Source organism: Anas platyrhynchos, chromosome 1 (genome assembly GCF_047663525.1).
Source record: "Anas platyrhynchos isolate ZD024472 breed Pekin duck chromosome 1, IASCAAS_PekinDuck_T2T, whole genome shotgun sequence".
In the NCBI taxonomy this organism is placed as follows: domain Eukaryota; kingdom Metazoa; phylum Chordata; class Aves; order Anseriformes; family Anatidae; genus Anas; species Anas platyrhynchos.
In genome coordinates, this window is record NC_092587.1 from 182,724,893 (window position 1) to 182,746,054 (window position 21,162).

The 21,162-nt window shown below is 34.0% G+C and overlaps 1 protein-coding gene across 15 annotated transcripts in view; it reads right to left on the reverse strand.

Annotated features, from left to right (window-relative positions):
- NBEA (neurobeachin) overlaps positions 1 to 21,162 on the reverse strand; it is a 509,188-nt gene that overhangs the window by 243,356 nt on the left and 244,670 nt on the right. For all 15 annotated transcript variants that reach the window (XM_038174546.2, XM_072032602.1, XM_072032605.1 and 12 more), the window contains one exon: positions 9,447 to 9,511. In XM_038174546.2, the coding sequence (XP_038030474.1) occupies positions 9,447 to 9,511 (65 nt within the window). The remainder of the gene's footprint in view (positions 1 to 9,446; positions 9,512 to 21,162) is intronic.

The following is a 21,162-nucleotide window of genomic DNA, read 5'->3' on the forward strand; positions in this document are numbered from 1 at the left end:
ATATTGATATATATCAATATATATCAATATTTCAGTCATCTGCCCAACTATGTTTCCTATTCACAGATTTTTATGGAACACTCCTTCTCAGATAAAATTATATTCTCTGCATCTTTCCCAAAACATCCTTCTACACTGGAGTGACCAATCCACCTAATGAGGAGCTTGAGGCACAAAAAAATGCATATGTACTTGCTAAATAGAGGGGAAAATCTTAAATTTGAGAGCAATACCACTTTTATTCTTCTTTGGAAATAAAACATATTCTTTAATGACACTTCCTTATCACTGATGATTGAACATTTCTTGTGACTGAATCATACCCACTGTTCTTATTTACTCTTGTAAATCTTCATCCTATACAAGTTTTTTTGAGAGTGGCTAATAGATGGACATTAGTCCATGTTGATGTTGAGATAGAGATGAATTTGGTCCTTTAGTCTTCCTTATTAATGCCCATACAAGTAGTCCTCCCAGGGCTAAGGAGTTGTCTGAGAAGAGTCACCACAGGCTTGTTGTACTTTTTGTAATGTTTCCTATTCATTTGTGATTGACCAAACCAGAATTAGTCTAGAAAAGTTTTTGGCTTTATCTATTTATTCAGTTCTACCACTGAAACTCCTATCAGAATTGAAGCCAAATGTGTTGCCCTTTCCTTCCTCAGATGAGCTGATCTCACTTAGGAACTGATAATCAGCCAAACTTTTATCATTTGAGCTGCAATTCTTACAGGATAAGGTAAAGATGAAACAGTAACTTGGTAACTTATGGTTTCTTTTTATCAAGACAAACTTGATTTCTATTAATGCCAACAAATTTTTGAGCCACAGCTAAAGCTGCCTTATTAGGAAATTGGTTTGATTTGTTTTTAGACTGAATCAAATGATTTCCAGTAAAGAATCCACCAACAAAGTAGTCTGAGGTCATTTATGACTCAAATCCTGGTACTCTTCTATAGGGAAGTGAGTTTTCTGTACAGATGGGTGTGAAATTTCTAGCTGAACATATGGAAACTGGAAATAAAAACTAGATTTTAGATATGCCAATGCTGAAAAATAAGCATGATGGGGCTGCAGTATGTGTAAGAATGCAAGTAGCGAACCGGCTTTCCCTCACCTATCAATGGAAGAGTCAGATTTATGGCAGAGAGCACACCGAGTGAGGGAACATCTCAGGACATGTTGATTTATAAACATGAGTTTTTTGCAAATGTTGTTTAGGAATATGCAAGAAGTTACTTTAAATCCATGTAGTTTGCTCTCTGTAATTGTGTCCTCAGTAAGGTTACTTTAAAAGTCTAGAGCACCTAGCAAAGTGCAAACTTAGTTTAAAGAAAATTGTGAAAACGTATGTGTAAACAATTAGATGGCCAGTGTTTCAGACGCTTTAAACAATTTTAAAAAGGCTGGACTGGGGAGTTCTACATTCTAAGAAGTCACTCAGGTAAATAATAAGAGCCTGGGACAATATCTTTTGAATTTTTGGAAACAGAGACAATGCTAAGACTATACCTAACTGTCCAAACCGTCCCAAACTGTCTTGGAAACATGTAGGAACTGTAATGTGCTTGCAAACAGATTTAAATTTCAATTGGGATACGTTATGACAAACAGAGCTATTTTTACACCCATCAAAAATACAGGATGAAAACTTGTATTTCATTATTCTATGCTGACTCTTATCCTGCAGTCAGTTATTTCTAGTAATAATCTCACACACAGAGAAAGAGGGCTCTTAACTGTTATACTGCTAGATAAAACAACTGTGCTTATGTTACCCAATCTTTCTTTCATTTGAGATAAACTAAAAAAGCTGATCAGTCCCAAGCAGTAACTTTCAAAACAGATTACAAAATGAACATTTGTTATAATTTAGCTAAGGTCTTGCTTCCTCTACTCATTCCTGAAGTTCTGCCAACTCACATGTCCAGGGAAACAGATGTTTCTCTGACTTACTTTCATCAGATGCCCACAGCTTAATTTTTCCAAGAAGCAGCCTGGAAATATGCCACTTTTCACCAAACACAGTTGTTTTGACAATTATTACTCTTAATGGAATTCATAAGAAATGAAACCTATCATTGAACTTGGTACCTATAATAGGATTCATATACTAGCCTGACTTGAACAGTTTGAAGTTCTACAAGATGAGGTGCTGCTGTAAATACTTTGAAAGTAAATTCCCATAAACATTAGAAGGTAATGTCTGGCACAGAGGCCTGATTCTTGCAAAAGGGGAATGATGAAGAATTTACTAGAGAAAAGTTTGAAAGTACAATATGCAAAGACCAGCTACTGCTGTACAACATGAACACAGTGGCAAGATAAACTTTATGGAGAGTAACCATTAATGTTTCAGGAATTCTACAGAACCAGTAAGAGTCATTGTCACTCAGAGTTAACTAAAAAAATCTAATCTGCTCCTGTTAAAGATTTTCTATTTTGCGTAAGAATTTTTTAAATCAAGATGAAACTGTCTCTTTAAAATAGAGGTTATTTAGTAAATATCCCAAAACAACAGATACCACTGAGATGGCCAGCACCTCACAATCAGCCTCAGCTTTGAGATATGACCTGACCAAGGAAGACTAGAAGGTTAGAAGTTGCTTCAAAAACTGAAAAAGGTCTAAGACTCCACTGAACCTACTATACTGAACATATGAGTGAATAAATGGTATTCATAACAGTGTATGTTTTGTTCAACACATACTGGCTACTAGTCTGGAGACAGGGCAAGGACATCTGATGTAAAGAATGTGAAATTATATAAAAAGTGAATCTAACAGGGAGCTCAAACTCATGCCTCAGCTGGAGCAGAAATACAAACATTCAGGGCTTAATTTTATGTAAGTGTCTATGACAGGAATCTTCTACTGATGGAAGAAAACATTTACGATGAATTTCCATAAAACAGCCATTCAAAGTTAATAAAGGATTCCTCCAATCAGAAGTTACTTTTGGTGAGGCTAACAGTACAGCAACAGAATTTGGCTAAATCTGTCAAAGAGAAGATGAACAAACACCTGTTTTCATATTTACATAGTGTACCTCAGTGCTATTTTCTGTCTGGATTTGTATATATTCGATTTTGCATAACTCTGCAAACTGTTCTGTTAGCCCTCAGTTACATAGTACCCATGATGCCTGAAGACCATGTTATCTTGCATTTCTAGATGATTCAGATGAGCTCCCTGTTCTGACCTCAAGGTTTCCATGATTAAGACCACTGTCAAGACAGAAGCCAGGAACACCATCTTTTCTCCCTGTGTGCTTGGACTCAAATACTAAATGAGCTTTTCAAGGTGTATGTAAGTAACCAGTTGCAAATGCAAGTCATAAGTCAAATGATTGATGTGGTGCAAATTGCACCACAGGTATACCTTTGAACACTGGGCTTGAGCATTTAAGAGCCGCAGACAGTGAGCTCAATTACCACAAACTAAACTTAACAGAACTGTCAAACTGCAATAAAAGATGTCCAAAAGAAAGTTTTCTGCAGTTGAGGTGACATGGAAAGAATGCAGCATAAGTCTTTGTTAGTCTTTTTTTCAGTATTTAATCCGTAATTTATCTAAATTTAAATAAAACAAATTTCCAGTCTTTTCAGACATTCTACCACTCTTTCCAGGAAATTGGTGAAAACTCTTAATGCTACAGGGTTTAAAAGAAAAAGGCTTCCTGTGAAGTTTGTCTTGAGGTCTAGGTAGGTCAGTATATAAAAGTGTGTATTTTCATGGCAACAGGCAGAAATCAGACTTAGGTAGAGATTAAATTACAGAAATAAAGCTTATAATTTTTAATTTGAGAAGAAATACAGTCTCGTGTTTCCTCAAATTTCTGTTATGATTAGACGACTACTGCTATTAAAAAAGAGGAAATTCTGAGAAGAAAAAGAAAAAAAGGAAAGGAAATGATTTTAGATGAAAGCACAAGGTCATCCCTTAATAGATTAGTGTTGTGAAAATATAAAGGGTGAAGAAAATGTAAGTGGAATGAGGATAGAAATCCATATCTGGAAGACTAATTGGTAATGATCTGTAGTGTCTTTCTCTGAGACAGGCTAGACCCCCGAGATACTCCATTTGCCAAAGGCGTAAAGGTAATGTACAACCAATTAACCACAACCCTTGGAACCCAATCCCATAGCCAGTTTTCTACATTTTTAGTTGTCCACCCATACAGACTGTAGCATTCTAACTCCGATACCTGAGTACTGTGGGAGACAGTATGGAAGCCTAGCTAATGACAAGATAAATGATGTCCACTGCTCTTTGCATGTTCACAGATATAGTTGTTTTATCATAGAAGACAAACAGGTTGGTCAGGAATGGTTTAGGCTTGGTAAATCCAAGTTGACTTTTCTCAATCATTTTCTCCTTCATGTGGTCAGAAATGTTCCAAAAGGACGTGCTTCATGATTTTCCAAGGGATAGAAGAGAAGCTGACAAGCTTACAGTTCTCTGTCTTTTTTGGACTATTTTGAAGATGGTTGCAACATTCACATTTCTTGAGGCATCACTGATCTTCCCCAATTTCCTTGACCTTTCAGAGATAATAGGGAGATCCCTTGCAAGAATTCTCTTTACCACTGGACAACGTCTCTAAAGGAATCCTTGACTTAGTCCTCATGCACTACTTGTAGTTCTCCTTGAACCATTTCATTGAACACAGAGGCTTGGTGAAGATTAAGGCAAGTAAGGCATTGAGCACCTCAGCCTTATCTGTCACTAAATCATCCTCTCCATTCAACAACAGACCATGTTTTCCTTGGTCAGCCTTTTACTACTAATGAAGTGGCAGAATCACTTACTGCCCTTAATACCTCTTAGATGTCTCATTTTCAGTTGAGCCTTGACCTTCCTGACATCATTCCTTACATGTCCCAGAAATGTTTCTAAATTCCTCCTTTCAAGCCTGTCCCTACTTCCACTTCCTGAATAATTTTGACAGGTATGCTCTTTGCTGGATTAAAAACTGGCTGGACGGCTGGGCCCAGAGCATGGTGGTGAATGGAGTTAAATTCAGCTGTCGACTGGTCACAAGTGATGTTCCCCAGGGGTCGGTGTTGGGTCCCATCCTCTTTAATATCTTTATGGATGATTTGTATGAGGGAATTGAGTGCACCCTTGTTTGCAGACAACACCAGGTTGGGGGCTAGTTTCCATCTGCTGGAGGGTAGGAAGGCCCTGCAGAGGGACCCGGACAGGTTGGATCGATGGGCAGAGGCCAATGGGATGAGGTTCAACATGGCTAAGTGCTGGGTGCCACTCTCTGGTCACAACAACCCTATGCAATGCTACAGACTTGGAGAAGAGCGGCTAGAAAGCTGTGCAGAAGAAAAGGATCTGAGGGTGTTGGTCAATGCTCATCTGAACATGAGCCAGCAGCATTCCCCAGGTGGCCAAGAAGGCCAACTACATCCTGAATATCAGGAATAGTGTAACCATCAGGACCAGGAAGGTGATCATCCCCTTGTACTCAGCACTGGTGAGGTCACACCTCAAATATTGTGTTCAGCTTTGGGCACCTAACTATAAGAAAGACATTGAGACCCTGGACTGTGTCCAGAGAAGGGCTACAAAGCTGGTGAGGGGTCTGGAACACAAGTCCTATGAGGAGAGGCTGAGGGTACTGGGACTGTTGAATCTGGAGGAGGCTCAGGGGAGACCTTATTGCTCTCTACAACTACCTGAAAGCAATGTGTGGGGAGCTGGGTGTCAGCCTCTTCTTGCAGGTAATTAGTGATAGGACAAGAGAGAATGGCCTCAAGTTGCACCAGGGGAGGTTCACATTGGAAATTAGGGGAAATTTCCTCTCAGAAAGAGTGGTTAGGTATTGGAACGGGTTGCTCAGGAAGGTGGTGGCATCACTGTCCCTGGGGTGTTTTTACTCTGCTACTCTCCATCCTCATTTTCCTCAGTATTTCGAACTCTGCTATTTCACTGTCAATATAGCCCAAGCTGACATTAATTACATCCAAACACAATTCCTGGTTGTTAGTGAATAGTAGATCCAGCTGTGTGTCACTTTTAGTTGGTTCGTCTTGTATGAGGAAGTTATACCCAGCATCCTCCAGAAATATTCTTGACTCTGTGCGTCCCACTTGTTATACTTTCAGCAGAACTCTGTAAGCTTAAAGACCTACACAACAACTAGGGTTTATAATTCAGGCACTTCCTGATTTATTTAAAGATGCTTCTTCATTTCCCTTGTACTGAATGGGTGACCTGTAACAACCTCACACCACGATGTCACCTTTACTAGCCTCTTCTCTCATCCTGTCCTGCAAGTTATCAGTCGGACTGTCCTCTGTCCCATTGAAAAGCTCCATACATTTTACCTGACACTACACAGAAGGAAACACTCTTTCCTTGCTTTCTGTCTGTCCTTCCTGAGGAACCCATATCTGTCCATCACAGCACTTCTGTAATGTTATCCCAGGTTATCCCACCAAATCTCATTCATCCTAGTGATGCCATGGTTTTGTTATTGCATACTTTCTGTTATTGCATTACTTTTTGTTATTGCATTACTCCATATTGCATATGGAGTAATTGCTCCTTCTTGTTTCCTATTTGTATACATATTTGAGGTGTTTCCTATTTTATCTCTTGTTCTTGTCCCCCCGTATCCTTTTTCTTTTGACTTTGTCCATTACCAGTCCACTTAAACATGGGTTATAATGTCCCTCCCATATCATTCCTCATTAAACAAACTCTTTCTAAGTCCCCTAATACAGCTGACATTGCAGATGCATCTAGCTCATAATTTAAGAAACCTACTTATGTGTATACCCTAATGTAAATCTAAAATCCTAATTAAACTGCTATCAGTGAAGCTCTTGACATGTGTGATACCCTCCACATCATATATTCATAGCATGAGACTGATTAAAAAGAAGCATAAAGTTAAAGATGATGTCTCTAAATCTTTCACTTATGTTACAGACTGTGCTATTCTACACTCTGAAATTAAATATCTTTGCAGGTAATTTTTTTGAAAGCATTAATTTAAATCTATAGTCAGATACTCTTGCTATACTAACAACTGTTGACTTGACAGACAGTCAAGAACAAATTCAGAATTAATCTAGAAAGCTCTATCAGAGTGTTTATATTCTCAATTCTAAAAATATGTTTTATTCTGACGTTCCTGGTAAAACATGATCTAAAACAAATAAAACCAGAAACGAACACAATAAATTTAAATTAAAAACACAAGTTATTAAAGTGGCAGGAAAATAGATGTTAATTTTTATTATTATTTTTACTATAGCTACATTGAAATATTATGTTTCAGAACATTTCTAATAAAGACAAAGACCAGAAAGGCATTTGAATGATTTACCGCACAAACTAAAGTTAGGTACTCAGAAAATCACCTTGTAATACCATGCATATATTTGAACAGATAGACATCTAACCAAGGATATTAAAAATTATGATCCCCTCCATTACACTTTTTTTTTTTCCCCTTCACCCTCAAATGAAAAAGCTTGCTCAAAACTGTTGATTTATTACCCAGGTCTCTCAAAATCTAACCCAGAAAGTCCTTCAAAGTATTCTTAGTCTTGGTTTTGCTTTTAATAATTTAAAATTCAATCATTATTGCACAGTAATTATATGCAATTTTACATCCCATTAACCCTGCTTTGTTTTAATTATAAAGATCCTTTGTTAGATTCTTTTAAATGATCCAGTTTATAATTTCAGGTTATCCTAGGGAGCACTTTAATTCAGCTGCACATTCATCAACTGTTTATATCCTGTTAATTGTTGACAACTGCACAATTGCATTCCCTAGCTATGATTGATGAATTGCATTCACAAGTTTAGCTATTAAGTAGAATAAATATTTATAACAATTTTCAGTTAAAAGACTGTTATCTTTATCCCCAAAAGGATAAATTAAAAATGGATGGGCTGTTTGCAAAGAAGAGCATTCTAGTAATGTGCACACACTTGTTCTAAGACATGTTTATGACAAAAGTATATAGAGGAGCATGTGTCTAAGGGCAGTTTGATTAGACATTCCTTTGACTGTATTTAAGTAGCAGTTCTTCAATATTATTTTATTTTGAAAAGGGTCCACTGATATCTTAATACCTTAATTGCTAAAAATATGCAGATATGAGATTTGTTCAGAAGGAACATTTTATCAATAGTGAGCATGCAATAATGTTTGACCTCACTAGTCAGGTTGAGAAATAAAAAGGATCAAAATGGCATTTTACAATATTATCCAAAAAAAACCCACAACACCATAAATTTAATATATTTGTTCGGTCTATTATGTATAATATTTACTGCATAAGGTGCAGTATGTAACTCACGCAGGTGAGCCCTTTACAGTGTAAACTCAAATAGCTGCTTCATAGCAATAAAAAATTTCCAATGAACAGAATCTACTTCTAACTGTTATAATTGTACTTTAACTTCAGTATCTGCATGGAATCTAAGAAAATTTATACCAACCAAAAACTGGGTATAAAGGCACATGTTCCTGATTTCCAGATTGTAATGGTCCTATCTATTCTCTAATGCTTTCTGCTTTTCCTCTGAAATGAATGCATGGCTTAGCCACTGAAATATCAGCTAGACAAAACGTATCCTATAATACAGAGATTTGATACTTTACTACTGGCAATTATGCACTATCTTTGGGGAAAACATAAACAACAAAACACACGTAAATCTCTTCAACTGGCATATTGCTATATACTTTTTTTTCAAATGCAGTTATCAAAACATCTAGATTTAAGTAGATTTAATTTACTGGCCAATAGAAATGACACACATTACACAAGTGGCTGCATTTGTCTTTGGCATGCCATTACCAGCTAGGCCATAGAGTCCCCATTTCCCCATTGGTGCCCAGCTGACTGACTGGAAGTATTGACAAACATTGCACAGAGTAGAAGATATAAACAGATACAGCATTAAAATTACTCGAGGATTGATAATAAACTATCTTAACAACTTGCAAAAGCAAGGCAGCTCTTCTAAACATGGTGTCTTATGTGCTTTCCAGGACTAAAATTGGACTCAACATTTTAGATAAAATCCTTGTGAACTGACAGTATAAAGATGTGCATCTGTACAATAAATGCTGTGCTTCTAAAACAGATGGAGCAGCAGATGGGTTTACAGATCGGGCTTCCTGGACTGTCTGGGTAAAGCAACCTTGCTGCTCAGGAAAATGGTGGTTCAATTCTTAAACAAACCCAAATATCTATATGGGGTCTCTATTTCCTTCTGCCAATGGAAAAAGAAATAGATTTTATATATTTCTAAATTAAATATTTGCAATGTAAAGTATCTATACAATAAATCTGTTAATTATAATGGCCTTTTCACAATCTTTTTGGAACAGATGGTGAGTAAGTATTATCACCCAATGGAATAAATGCAAAATTACTACTTTTTCAAAAGCTTTAAAATTAATTACCTTCCTTCATTGATGAGCTCAATAAATGCAAGTCCTGCATTCTTCTGAATAGAATTTTGCCATTCCTAAGAAGATAAAATATAACATGATCAAAACCCAAGGACTTTAAACCACATTTCTGAAACTGACCCTGATGACTTCCTAAGAAGCTTGAATTTTGTAATTTTGTCTGAACTTCTTAATCTAATGCTGCTCTTTTTTTCTTTTTTCTTCTCTCTCTCTTTTTTTTTTTTTTTCCCCTCCCTTACAAAGGATGACCTGATCATGTAAAACATGTAATTTATTCTAATCTTCAAATAAAGTTTAGCTGGTCATATTTTCTGTATTATGCTTAAGCAATATTTAGTTTCCCTGTCTTGAAAACACACACACACAAAATAAACAAATCTTGTTTCTTCCATTCATACAGTTGCCCAATGAACATATTAGATGCAACAAAGCATGGCAGCATCATCTTTTTCACTTTACTTCACTGTTACACCTTGTACATTTCACGTAACGCAGGGAATAATCTATATACCATCCACCCACACTTGAGTTCAGTCTCTGCTTTTTTCCCCCCTATTCTGTCTGTAAACAAGATAAGTAGGTAATAATAATCTGAAACTTAAATTTTATTTATTTATTTACTTTTAACATGGTTTCACAAGATAAACTTTTGAAACCAATTTAAACCATTTAATAGAATACTAAAGGATAATAATTTTTACCTCATATACCACTTGACTAAAGACAAAATTCTTAATGCAACATAAACAGATTTATGTCATAAAACACACTGCCTCTGTCCCCTCAACTGTCTGTCTTTTGGTTCTTGAACTAAAAATAAAATAAAATCAAGCTATCTCTTTATAAAGTAAAGATAATTTTCTTTTAGGATAATTCCTTAGAACTTTTATTTAAACATTTCCTTTTCATTATATAGAAAAAAATATAAAAATACATCAGCTGGATTACAGTTCAGAGAGAAATCATCTAGTCTAAGACTTATTATAAACAGTAACAGGTAGAGAGAGTTAGAGTTGCAGAGCTATTCTGCTTTACATTCCCTTTTTCCAGGAATAAAAACATCAGGCAGAATTTCCCAAGTCTTGCCTCCTGACATGGGCAGGAAAAACAGTTTTGCACAGAATGAGGAAATTTTCTCAAATAACTGTTGGGAAAACGAGCCACTAACCATGCTTTTTACCATGAAAATTCATATATTTGACCAACTTAAGCATTTTAAAAACAAAACAAATCATAACAAACAATTCTTCTGCTCCTGATAGGTTTTGTAAGGAGAAAGTTGCTAAAATACCTGATGCATATACCCAAGTATATCCATTACTGAGCAAGTAAGTTTCAGTTAGGGAATACAGAGTATCAACATTCAAGCCACTAGTTTGTGGGCTGGAAAACCATTGTAAAAGATCCTTTGTTCAGTGGAGTTCATTTTGTTCTTTTCCAAAACCAGTGACTGAAGCAAGTCTAGTGATCTAGTTTTTGAAAGAAATTAAGTCCTTAGTATAGTACAAAGTCTATCTGAGAAACTAATAGAGAAAGGACTCAGTTGCTTCAATATAGGTACCTAGTGGTATTTTAAGTACTTTTGTTTATCCTGTCTACCTGTGTCCACAAAAAGTTAAGACATATTTGCAAGTCTTTTGTCAGATATTCCTGCTCAATGTCTTAATACTGCATGAAATTTAAGCCACCTAACTTGATCATTGGTGAGATATCTCAAGGTACTTAAAATGCCAGCAGATCTAGCAAACAAATCTCTCTGTATGTCTTCATAGATAGAAAATCTCATTGGTTCATGATGAAAGTGTATGAAGCCTACCCACATATTTATCAAAAACTAATGGAAATGTAACAATGCAGAAACACAAAGAAACAAGGATTTGTAGTTCATGCATTGCTTCATGGTAAATTTGCTATATATTCCAAGCCTCCATTAATCCACCAATAACAAATAACAAAAATAAAAGACATTTTAAGAAGTGAAATTAAGACTTAGAACTATTTGCTCAAAGAATGTGAAAAGGTTTTGTTGTATTATCTTAGTTTCCACAGAAAATCTTTCTCACCCTCGAGATGCAAGAAGCAGAAAGACATGCATACACCAAATATAAAGAATGCAGTGACCACTGGACAATTTATGCTACAGGCAAATAGAAGCATAGCATACACATTTGGTTATTAACAATGTAGTGCTTAAATAACTACATCTCAAGTGTAGTTCATATCACGAAACTTCTGGGCCTTCAAACGAGAGCTGGGAGACTTTTCTGTGCATCACAACTGCTGATACTAACAACATGATGAAGACTGCCAAAATGTTTTACCAGAGAATTTCTTCTATACAAGAAGAATGTGTTTCCCTTTCCATTGGAAAAAGGGTCTTGCTTCACAGGGCAGTGCAGATGACTGGAGCACCTCCCCTGTGAAGAAAGGTTCAGATAGCTGGGGTTGCTGAGCCTAAAGAAGAACTAGCTCTGGGGTGACCTCATTGTAGCTTTTCAGTACTTAAAGGGGACTTATAAAAAAAGATGGAGAGTGAATTTTTGCTCAATCAGATAATGACAGGACAAGGAGGAGTGGTTTTAAACTAGAAGTGAGATTTAAATTAGAGATTAGGAGGTAATTCTTCACTCAGAGAGTGGTGAGACACTGCAACAGGATGCCTAGAGAGGTTGTGGATGCCCTATCCCTGGAGGTGTTCAAGACCAGGAAGGATGAGGCCCTAAGCAACCTGCCAGGGTGCTTATGGCAGGGGAGTTGAAACTAGATTTTTAAGGTCCCTTTCAACCCAAGCTATTCTATGACTAAAATACTGCCAGCACTGTACCACTACCCAAACAAGGTATTCCTCTTGATCATAGGCATTGTATAGAAGACTCAGGGATAGATGCATGTTTAGAGACTAATAGACTCAGTATTCTAGAATGATAGCACTTCTTCATAATAAAAACAGAAAGAGGATATTGAATTTCTTTTCTTTTTTTAACATTCTTGCTGTTGAAAAAAAAATCAAAAATTCAAAAAATGTCTTCATTCTCAATAACTAAACAATGTAATATATGACATTCAATTAAATTACTGTCCATTCTCTCTGCATTCTAAATATTTTATATTTATATTTTATATTTAGAAAACAAACAAACAAACAAACAAAAACACCTGAGATGATGGTAAAAGGTGAAAATTTCTAGATAAGGAACCATATCACAGTATAGATACTACATGAAATTCCGGCCTTTTTTTTTTTTTTCTTTCAAAATAAGATGTATATTTTCTTATTTTCTGATATAGTTACTTTTTTTTTTTCTGAGTACATTTTCCTCAACCTGCTCCTTCTACAGATCTCTAGTACACAGTTCTACAATCTCCTACAATCTCTAGTACAACAAACAGTAATAATAAAAAATATAAAAGGATAACAACAACAAAATTGAATTTCTGAAATTTTTGTCCAATTAAAAATTGAAAAAAAATCTTTTTTTTTTTCAGTTTGTATTCTTCATTCTTGTATTCTTTATATTCTTTCCAAATCAGCCTCTGCTTACTTTTCTGATTTTTATTCATGACAAGTAGACAATTTATTTTACAAAAAACTCTTGTGATATTTAAAATTGATAAATTAAATAATCAAATAATTAACTATTAATTACATTAATTATATATTACTATAAATTATGACATTTTTCATAATATAACATATTTATAATACATTATATATTAAATATATAAATATATTATAAATATAATATTTATATTATAAATATATACATATATTTTTATATATAATATATAAATATATATTTATAATATATATTATATATTTATAATATATTATTTATAATATCATTTGAATATTCATAATATACTATATGTACTATATAAATAATATATCATGTTAAATTTCTATACATTATTCTATTAATTACGTATTAAAATTATGTATTAATTACATATTAAAATTACACATAAATGATATTAATGCATATTACACAATAATATTAATACATATTACATATGTAATATTAATGCTACATATCAATTAATTATATATTAGTAAATTAAATAATAAATCTGATGTACTCTACCTTGATTAAAAAAAAATAGTGATTTTCAGAGTTTTCATAATCTATGTGACAATTCTGAACATTTCCAATTTCTCTAATGAAGTGTAACTTTCCTTCAGAATTGTCTCAACAAATTGCACTTACTGACTAGACAGATACCCTGTCTAATAATCATTCAACAACTCTTTCCACTACAGGAGCCACAATCTCAATTTCAGTTTCTCTGGACTTCTCTCTTCATGTACTGGTTTGTTCCTTTTTTTTTTTTTTTTTCCTTTTTGTCATATTGAATATTTATTTAATTTTCTAGTCTAAGATATTAATAACCCACTTGATATCTCAGTTCTTCAATTACTGTATTTTAATCATTACTTCTTGACAGATGCAGTTTTGTTATATTGATTCTCTTCTTTCTGGACACTTTCATATGTCTGGACAAAAGTCTTGCATGGAGCTGTACAAGTGCTACCTTTTATAAGGATATGGAACTGAAAAGTTTATAAAAATGTGTTTGCAATTCACAACATGCATGTAATTTACCTTGGGTTTGAACTCCATGTTTTGATGTTTCCTACTAAAATCACTGATAACTTGCTTTATGTCATTTAAGTAGAAATATTCAAAGGAAACATTATCAGATTGAGGGAAATGTTTATTTATTACAGAAAAACATGCCCATTAAAAGTAGGTATGAGAAAAAAAAAATGGTTTAAAGATATAGCCGCATAAATTTTTGAGCACATTGTGTAGATTTTAAGATCATAGGATCCTTCCTTCCATTCCTAAAAGAATTGAGCTACAGAGATCAGAGGCCAAAATGTAAGAGGCCTTCCATTACTCTTCGGAATGAGAATCAGATCTAAGAATTTTATTGCTTTTATTCTTCTCCCATACTAACATATATACTGTTAATAGATTATAAATAAAATGTATTTTGGTCTACTCTTTCAAGTAAATTTGGAAATAATTTTAGAATTTTATGATAGGTCATCATTTTCAAAAGTGACTATTTCCCACAAAAAAAGATGCTGCATAATGACAGACAGCATTCTTCTTGAAGGCAAATCTGAAAATATTGGAATCCATTAGGCTTCTTGCCAAATCTCAGAAAAGAAAATGAATGTGAAGCTTTCACAACACAATTTATGTGAATATGACTTTAACAATGCAGCAAAGGTAATAGAAAGTTTTAGATTTCACTTTCGCAAGACTCATTTTCCTTTTATATTCTTGACTGAGAATAATGTTAATCTATGTTAACCTTTTTTTTTTTTTTTTTTTTTCCCTTGGAAGCACGCAGACCCATTGCCCTTCAGATCACCTGTGGTAATTGTCCAATTTATCTTGAAAATGAAGTCAAACATTACCAGAAGAACATTTCATTGGTATCTTAGAAGAAAAGAGGAAAAAAAAAAAAAGTCCCCAACTGTAAAAACAGTTACATTATCCAAACAGTACTAGAGAAATGGCCAAATTTATTCAGATGTTACAGTAGTAATCTTAATTGTCTTGTAGAAATCATCACATACCTCTAAAACAGATAGAAGATATATACATATATGTTAGAAGATGCACACATCTCCAGAATTTCTAGAGTTTACTTCATGACTGGAAAAATACTTTTTTGAGACATTTTAAAATTGTTATTAGCAACTTTTGTTGCTATGGATAATCATGTTAAAAGCTAGTCCAGTTACTATTCTTTTATGCTGAAGGTGAGTAACTAATTTGAAGTTTTGCAAAACACAGCAGTAAAAAGAAGACTTTCTAATGTACAGAAAACTGCTTCTTACTTTCTCTCCATCATACTTAAAATGAAAGCCAACTAACTATCAATAATGATGGTCTCCAATAATGAGGTCTTGCAACCACTCTCAGTCCTTAAAGAAATACCAGATGGCTCTTTCTGACACTCTAGGTGTTTTCCTCTATCTACCCAAGATCCTTCTCAATTGTAGATGAGTTAATAGAAAAGTCAGGGGAAGACACCTTAACATACAGGGATATGAGGAAAGTAATTCATACAATTTTCTGATCCATCCTGTTTTGCCATAAATCTAGAAAAAGCTCAAATCAGCATCTTACTCGTGTCTAATAAATGTATACTTCTTGCTTTTTTTTTTTTTTTCCCTTACAAAAAATATTCTGATATGAACAGGAGAGAGAAATCACCAGAATTTTTATGATGAGTCAGGTGTAAATGAGATATGGAAGAGATCCTGCTTGTTACTGATGGAAAAACACTGAATTAGCTTTCTGAGTGTACAGGTATCTGGAAAGACACCTCACAGAATAAACAAGAAAATAAGATTTCCCCACTACTTGGAAAGAATACATTGATGATTTCCATTTGGAAGTTAGATTATCAGAAGCAGATGGCCAAGAGATGAAGACTGAGATTGGGTTGAAAGACATTCCCCACATGGACAAGGAATTAATGGGAGTAAATTCTCTGACACTCCTTTAGCTTACAAAGACAACACAAAAGGATAAACTTTTGGACAACTTCCAGAATTCTACAAAGCAAGAGAGAAACTCCAAGAGAAAAAAAAATAAATAAATCACTTAACTTGTGGAACTTGTGTATAGAGATATACATAGACATCCTTCCCTTCAGCAAATTTTAATTCAGACTTTTGCAATGATATGATATGCAGCATCTGTCTCCTAGTTGCATGGGTACAAATACAGAAACAATGAATATTCTAACAGGATGAATGAGTAAACATGGCCAGAGGTGGAACAGACAATTTGTTTCATGGTTAGGAAAAAAAAAGGTTAGTAAAGTACACCTCTGTAGGAATTTTCATAACCAGCCTCATTCAAATTGTGTTGCATATATCCTAAGTAAATTAAGTTCTAGGTTCATCATTCTTTAGATTTAAGAGAAGTAATCATTTAATTTCTCTTCAGCCTTCCTACTAATGCTGGTGTGAAAAACATGAATAGCAAACACTTGGGCTACTATCAAAGGTACTCTTAAAGAGATATTAAAAATTAAGAACCATGAGATATGTAGAGATACCTTAGGAAGGAACAAAGGCGGAATAATAGTCATAAATAATCTAATATTGGCAAGAAGATTAAATAGATACAAAATTAAATAAATAAAATTATAATGAAAATTAAAATGTTTGTAATAATATATAAAGTGTAAAAAATAGACATTCAGACATTCAAATATTGTAGTACAGAAAGAAAGGTTAACTGTCTTGAGATGGACACTTGATAAGATACCTGTTGGAGTGGTATTGATAAGAAGGAACTATACCACAGAGCCGTAGAATTCCTACTTTTCTAGAAAGAATTGAATAGAATATGAGTAGTATCAGGAAGCATGAGTTGTGCTTCTTTTATATGAATCCCACACTTCAAGGCTTCTTCTGGTCAGCTATAGGGACCAGGAAAGGATTTCTGGTTTTGATCAACTTCTGAGTTTCTGTGTTGGGCAGCTGCCATTCTCTGAAGCCTAGGACATATACCATCCCTTGAGACAGGATGCACGTTTGGATCTCCTAGGGCATTTAGTACTAAATCTCTCCGGAACCTGGTTTATAGATCTTGCCTTTTTTTTTTTTTTTTTTTTTTTTCCTCCCTTGGAGAGGGATTAATTTCTTGCTTCAAATATTTTCTTGCCACTTAGGAGAATGGATAATGCATTCTTTCCTCCCAACCCCTTTTTGCCACTTCATACATATGATTGCTGTAATGTATGTAATAGTATAAAACCACTATGTTTTACATGTATCAAATCTCTGGAGACCATTTTATGGACTGTGCTACATGGGAGAAGATCCTTCACAGATTTTTATTTTATTTTTTTTAAGTATGTACTGACTGTCTTCCTGTGATATGGAGAGACAGACTGGAATCTATCCAAGCAGCTTCTGACTTTCCAGGTTAATAGACTAGACAATGTAGACAAACACAACTCATTTACGAGTCTCACACTGTTAAACAAACTTTGAAAGGCTTAGCTGAAGCCCAGTTTATCCATCAATTATGTACCGGGGTTTGTGAAATTGATATACTCTTGATATAGTTTGCTTTCTTTAAGACACTTTCAGCTGTATATTTTTTCATAAATGCAAACTGTTTACAGAATTTACCTACAGCTTACCTACAGAAGAACCATGTGTTATCAATTATTTGAGAATCTCATAAAAGGTTTTAATTAAAAGCATTTATTGGTTATGTATATCTTTTCCCTCCCCACTCCCAGATTTTCTAGTAAAATCCAATTTACAATGGATAACATCTAAAAGAAAAAAAAATCCTCAACATAGGAATTTAGAAGCAGATTATTTCCATTCTGGCTTTGATATTTCCTTTGGAAGCTCCTGAGCTTCTGATCTTGATCAAATTTCTAACATAGGGGGAGGGGAAATCAATAGAATGAATGATGTTTTGAAAACTACTAAATCCTGAAATTAGTCAGATATTCTACACGTATTCTAGATCTGCAAGTGACAGCATTTTTCCTAGAGAACCAATTATACTATAACACTATGTTTTTAAAATGGTAAAGTTGAAATGTGTCTTAAATACTAAGAATATTTTCTGTTTTATAAGATAAATTTCCCCTGTTAATAGATAAGATACAGAAAAATACAAGTGGCATGAGATAAGACTCCTTTGGGATAACACCATTCAGTTTCTGCAGAAGCTGCATCACCAAACAGAAATACTTCCAAGAGATCTGGAAGTAATTAGGAACTGTTGTAGCATTTGGGATAAAATAAAATAAAAAAATAAAATAAAATAAAATAAAATCAATGAAATCTAAATCTGATGCAACACAGAACTACACTGAAAAAAAAAAAAAAAGAATATATATATTTAATTATATGGTTTATTGAAGAAATCTGCCACTCCAATAACAACACAGCAGTGACATACTCAACTAGGCTGAGGGAACAAAGGCTAGCTAATCAAGCACAGATCTTGTCAAACATACCACATCTTCATTCATTTTATTTTAAAATAGACAAAATTTTAATGAATATGCCTATTTTCATGAAAAGTGAAAATAACGACATGTTTATTATCAATCATTGCTGATCCACCCAACCCCCCCCCCCCCCAAACAATATTTCAAGTATTTGAATGTATGTGTTTCGATTATATAAGAAATAAAGAAAATGAAACCTTCAAAGTAACCTAAATTTTAGTCTAGAAGTAGGTGACACTAGGAAAAAAAACAAAACAAATCAAATAAACAAAAAAAACAATACGGGTGCAGGAAAGCGAGCTACAGTAAGCACTTTTTATTCCTCCCTAAACCCCAAAATAACGCACCATCCTTACAGGAGTTCCTTTAAAATTTAAAATGTATTTTTCACAGAAACTCTAAATTCCTTTGGGGGGAAAGACTTGATTGCATATCCCTCAGAGTCTAAAAGGCTGCCCATATGAACTGAATTATCCATGACATGTACCTTCAGACATTTGTAATGTGATATTTCATGTAAATTTAGACCATACCTTGGACGTGAGCCGCTGGCAATGTTGATTTTATTCAGGAGCTCAGATAAGAAAAAAAACTCTGACATCCTTGCTAATCTGTAGTCGTTAACATGGAATTTCCAACATAAAGAGCATAAAAGCATCTAATTTGCTGTAGCAAATGAAAGGAAAACAAACTTTGTATTTCCCTTTCCTTTTCCATGTCTAAAGTTACTCTGTTCTGTGCAAACAAAATTGCACTTTTCAAAGGTTTTTGATATTATCATCTATCTTTTGAATGACACATTTCAAACTTCTCCAAATAATCTGTTGAATGTTATTCAATTTGAATATGAAAGATTTACCTATGATAGGAAGAAAACTCTTAGTTACATTGGCAATATTTAAAAAAACCAACAAAACAAAACAAAAAACAAACAAACAAAAAAAAAGAACTTTATTCAATTTCTCATATGGAAAAGCTCAGGTAGCGCTACCCATTTTTATATAGAGATGATTAGATGATTTAATCTCATTTTGTTGCGGACAACATTTCCTAGGTTCCTAATTCCAAATTCTGTTAACTAGAGGCTGGATTACATTATATGTTTTATCTGCCATTCTCTTCTAGTCATGATCTTAATTATGTCCTATTAGTATTTTAAAACATTTACCATGTGTTTTCTTTCAACAAATAATTTTAAATAAATTAAATACAAAATTCTACCAAAAAGTTTTCATGTAAATGAGCAGAACCACAGATTGTTTAGTACACCTATGAGATGCTCTATGCAGATACCATGTTCTGTGCAGATGCAATGCTTTAGGTGAGCCACTACACCACTACAGCCCCCTGTTGACAAATGCCTATAGAAACGTTTAGCATCACTCCCCCAACAAGCTTGGAGCATTGGAGTAATTGTAATGAATAGGCATAGAAATAAGAAGAATAGGCACAAGAAATAAGCATAGGCATAGAAAATCGTCTTCATATACAAGACAAGGAAGCAACCCTAAAATATCAGCTAGGGTATAAGAATTAAAAGCTGTTATTTTCCCAAGTAATCAGATAGAAAATAGCTCTCAATCAAACATAGAAAATCAATAAATATTCAAAATTCCAAAATGATTAGACTCTTAATATTGTATAAGGTATACAATTAGGCTTATTTTTAAGATAGTCAAATATTTTGAAATAATAAATAATTTGTATAATAGTCACAAAAACAACAAATTGATTTAGGTGCATTTGTTACATAGCTTTACAAAGATGTCTAAAAAAAGCATTGCAGAAAGAGCTTAAATTTCTCTCTCTTCCTTTCAATCAATATTTGAGGCAAAGTTTCATCTCCAGGGCCCTTAATGGCAGGAATTCCTGGAGCCAGCAAATGAGTAATGTTAAACCTCTGATTAGATGATGAGGCCATCAAAGACACTAGACCCTAATGCTACATTCTACTTTACTATTGAGAACTGCAGTAAAACCAAATGCTAGGGAAGAAAGGATTGTAAGTTATTCCTTTCCTCAAGTAAAGGTTTCAAAAGCTGTTAAAAAGAAAAAAAGAAAAAAAAAAAAGAGGTTGCATGACATGAACATAAGGCTCAAAAGCTTTAATGGATCTTTTGGAATTTTCCTGGAAGTCAGGATTTCACCATTAGGTAACAAATTTTTCAAGTATAGTATCCTGCTGGAGAGGGTTTGAACTTCAAACCCTACTGAGGATTCCTGCCAGGGATGTATTTTTCTTTCACTTTTTCCTAACAAATATCCATCCTGGCTAAGAGGAAAAAAAAATAAAGAAGAAGAAAGAAAAAAAAGGAAAACAAGATTTAATGATTTCCTTATGACACAAGCTTGAAGAAATGCAATCTATGGACTAGCAAACAGCAGGTAAGTTGGAACACCTCCCCCCTGAATCAGTTGTAAATGTTAATTATTTTCATCAAAAGAAGATCTTAATTTCAATTACTCCTAGACCCTTTTGTTTTTTGTACATTTTTGGTGCATGTTCTCAAAGTGTAGCTGTGAATGCTCAATGAAAACTACAAATAAATGTTTTTGTTTTGTTTTGTTTTCTAATAATTTTAAAGGTTACCCTAGGCATTTTGCGTAACAACTTGCAATGTGTTTAACTGGTATCTTAAATCTGTGGGGAATTTGATAAAAGGTACACTGTTAATAAGTCTTTAGAACTAAAAAA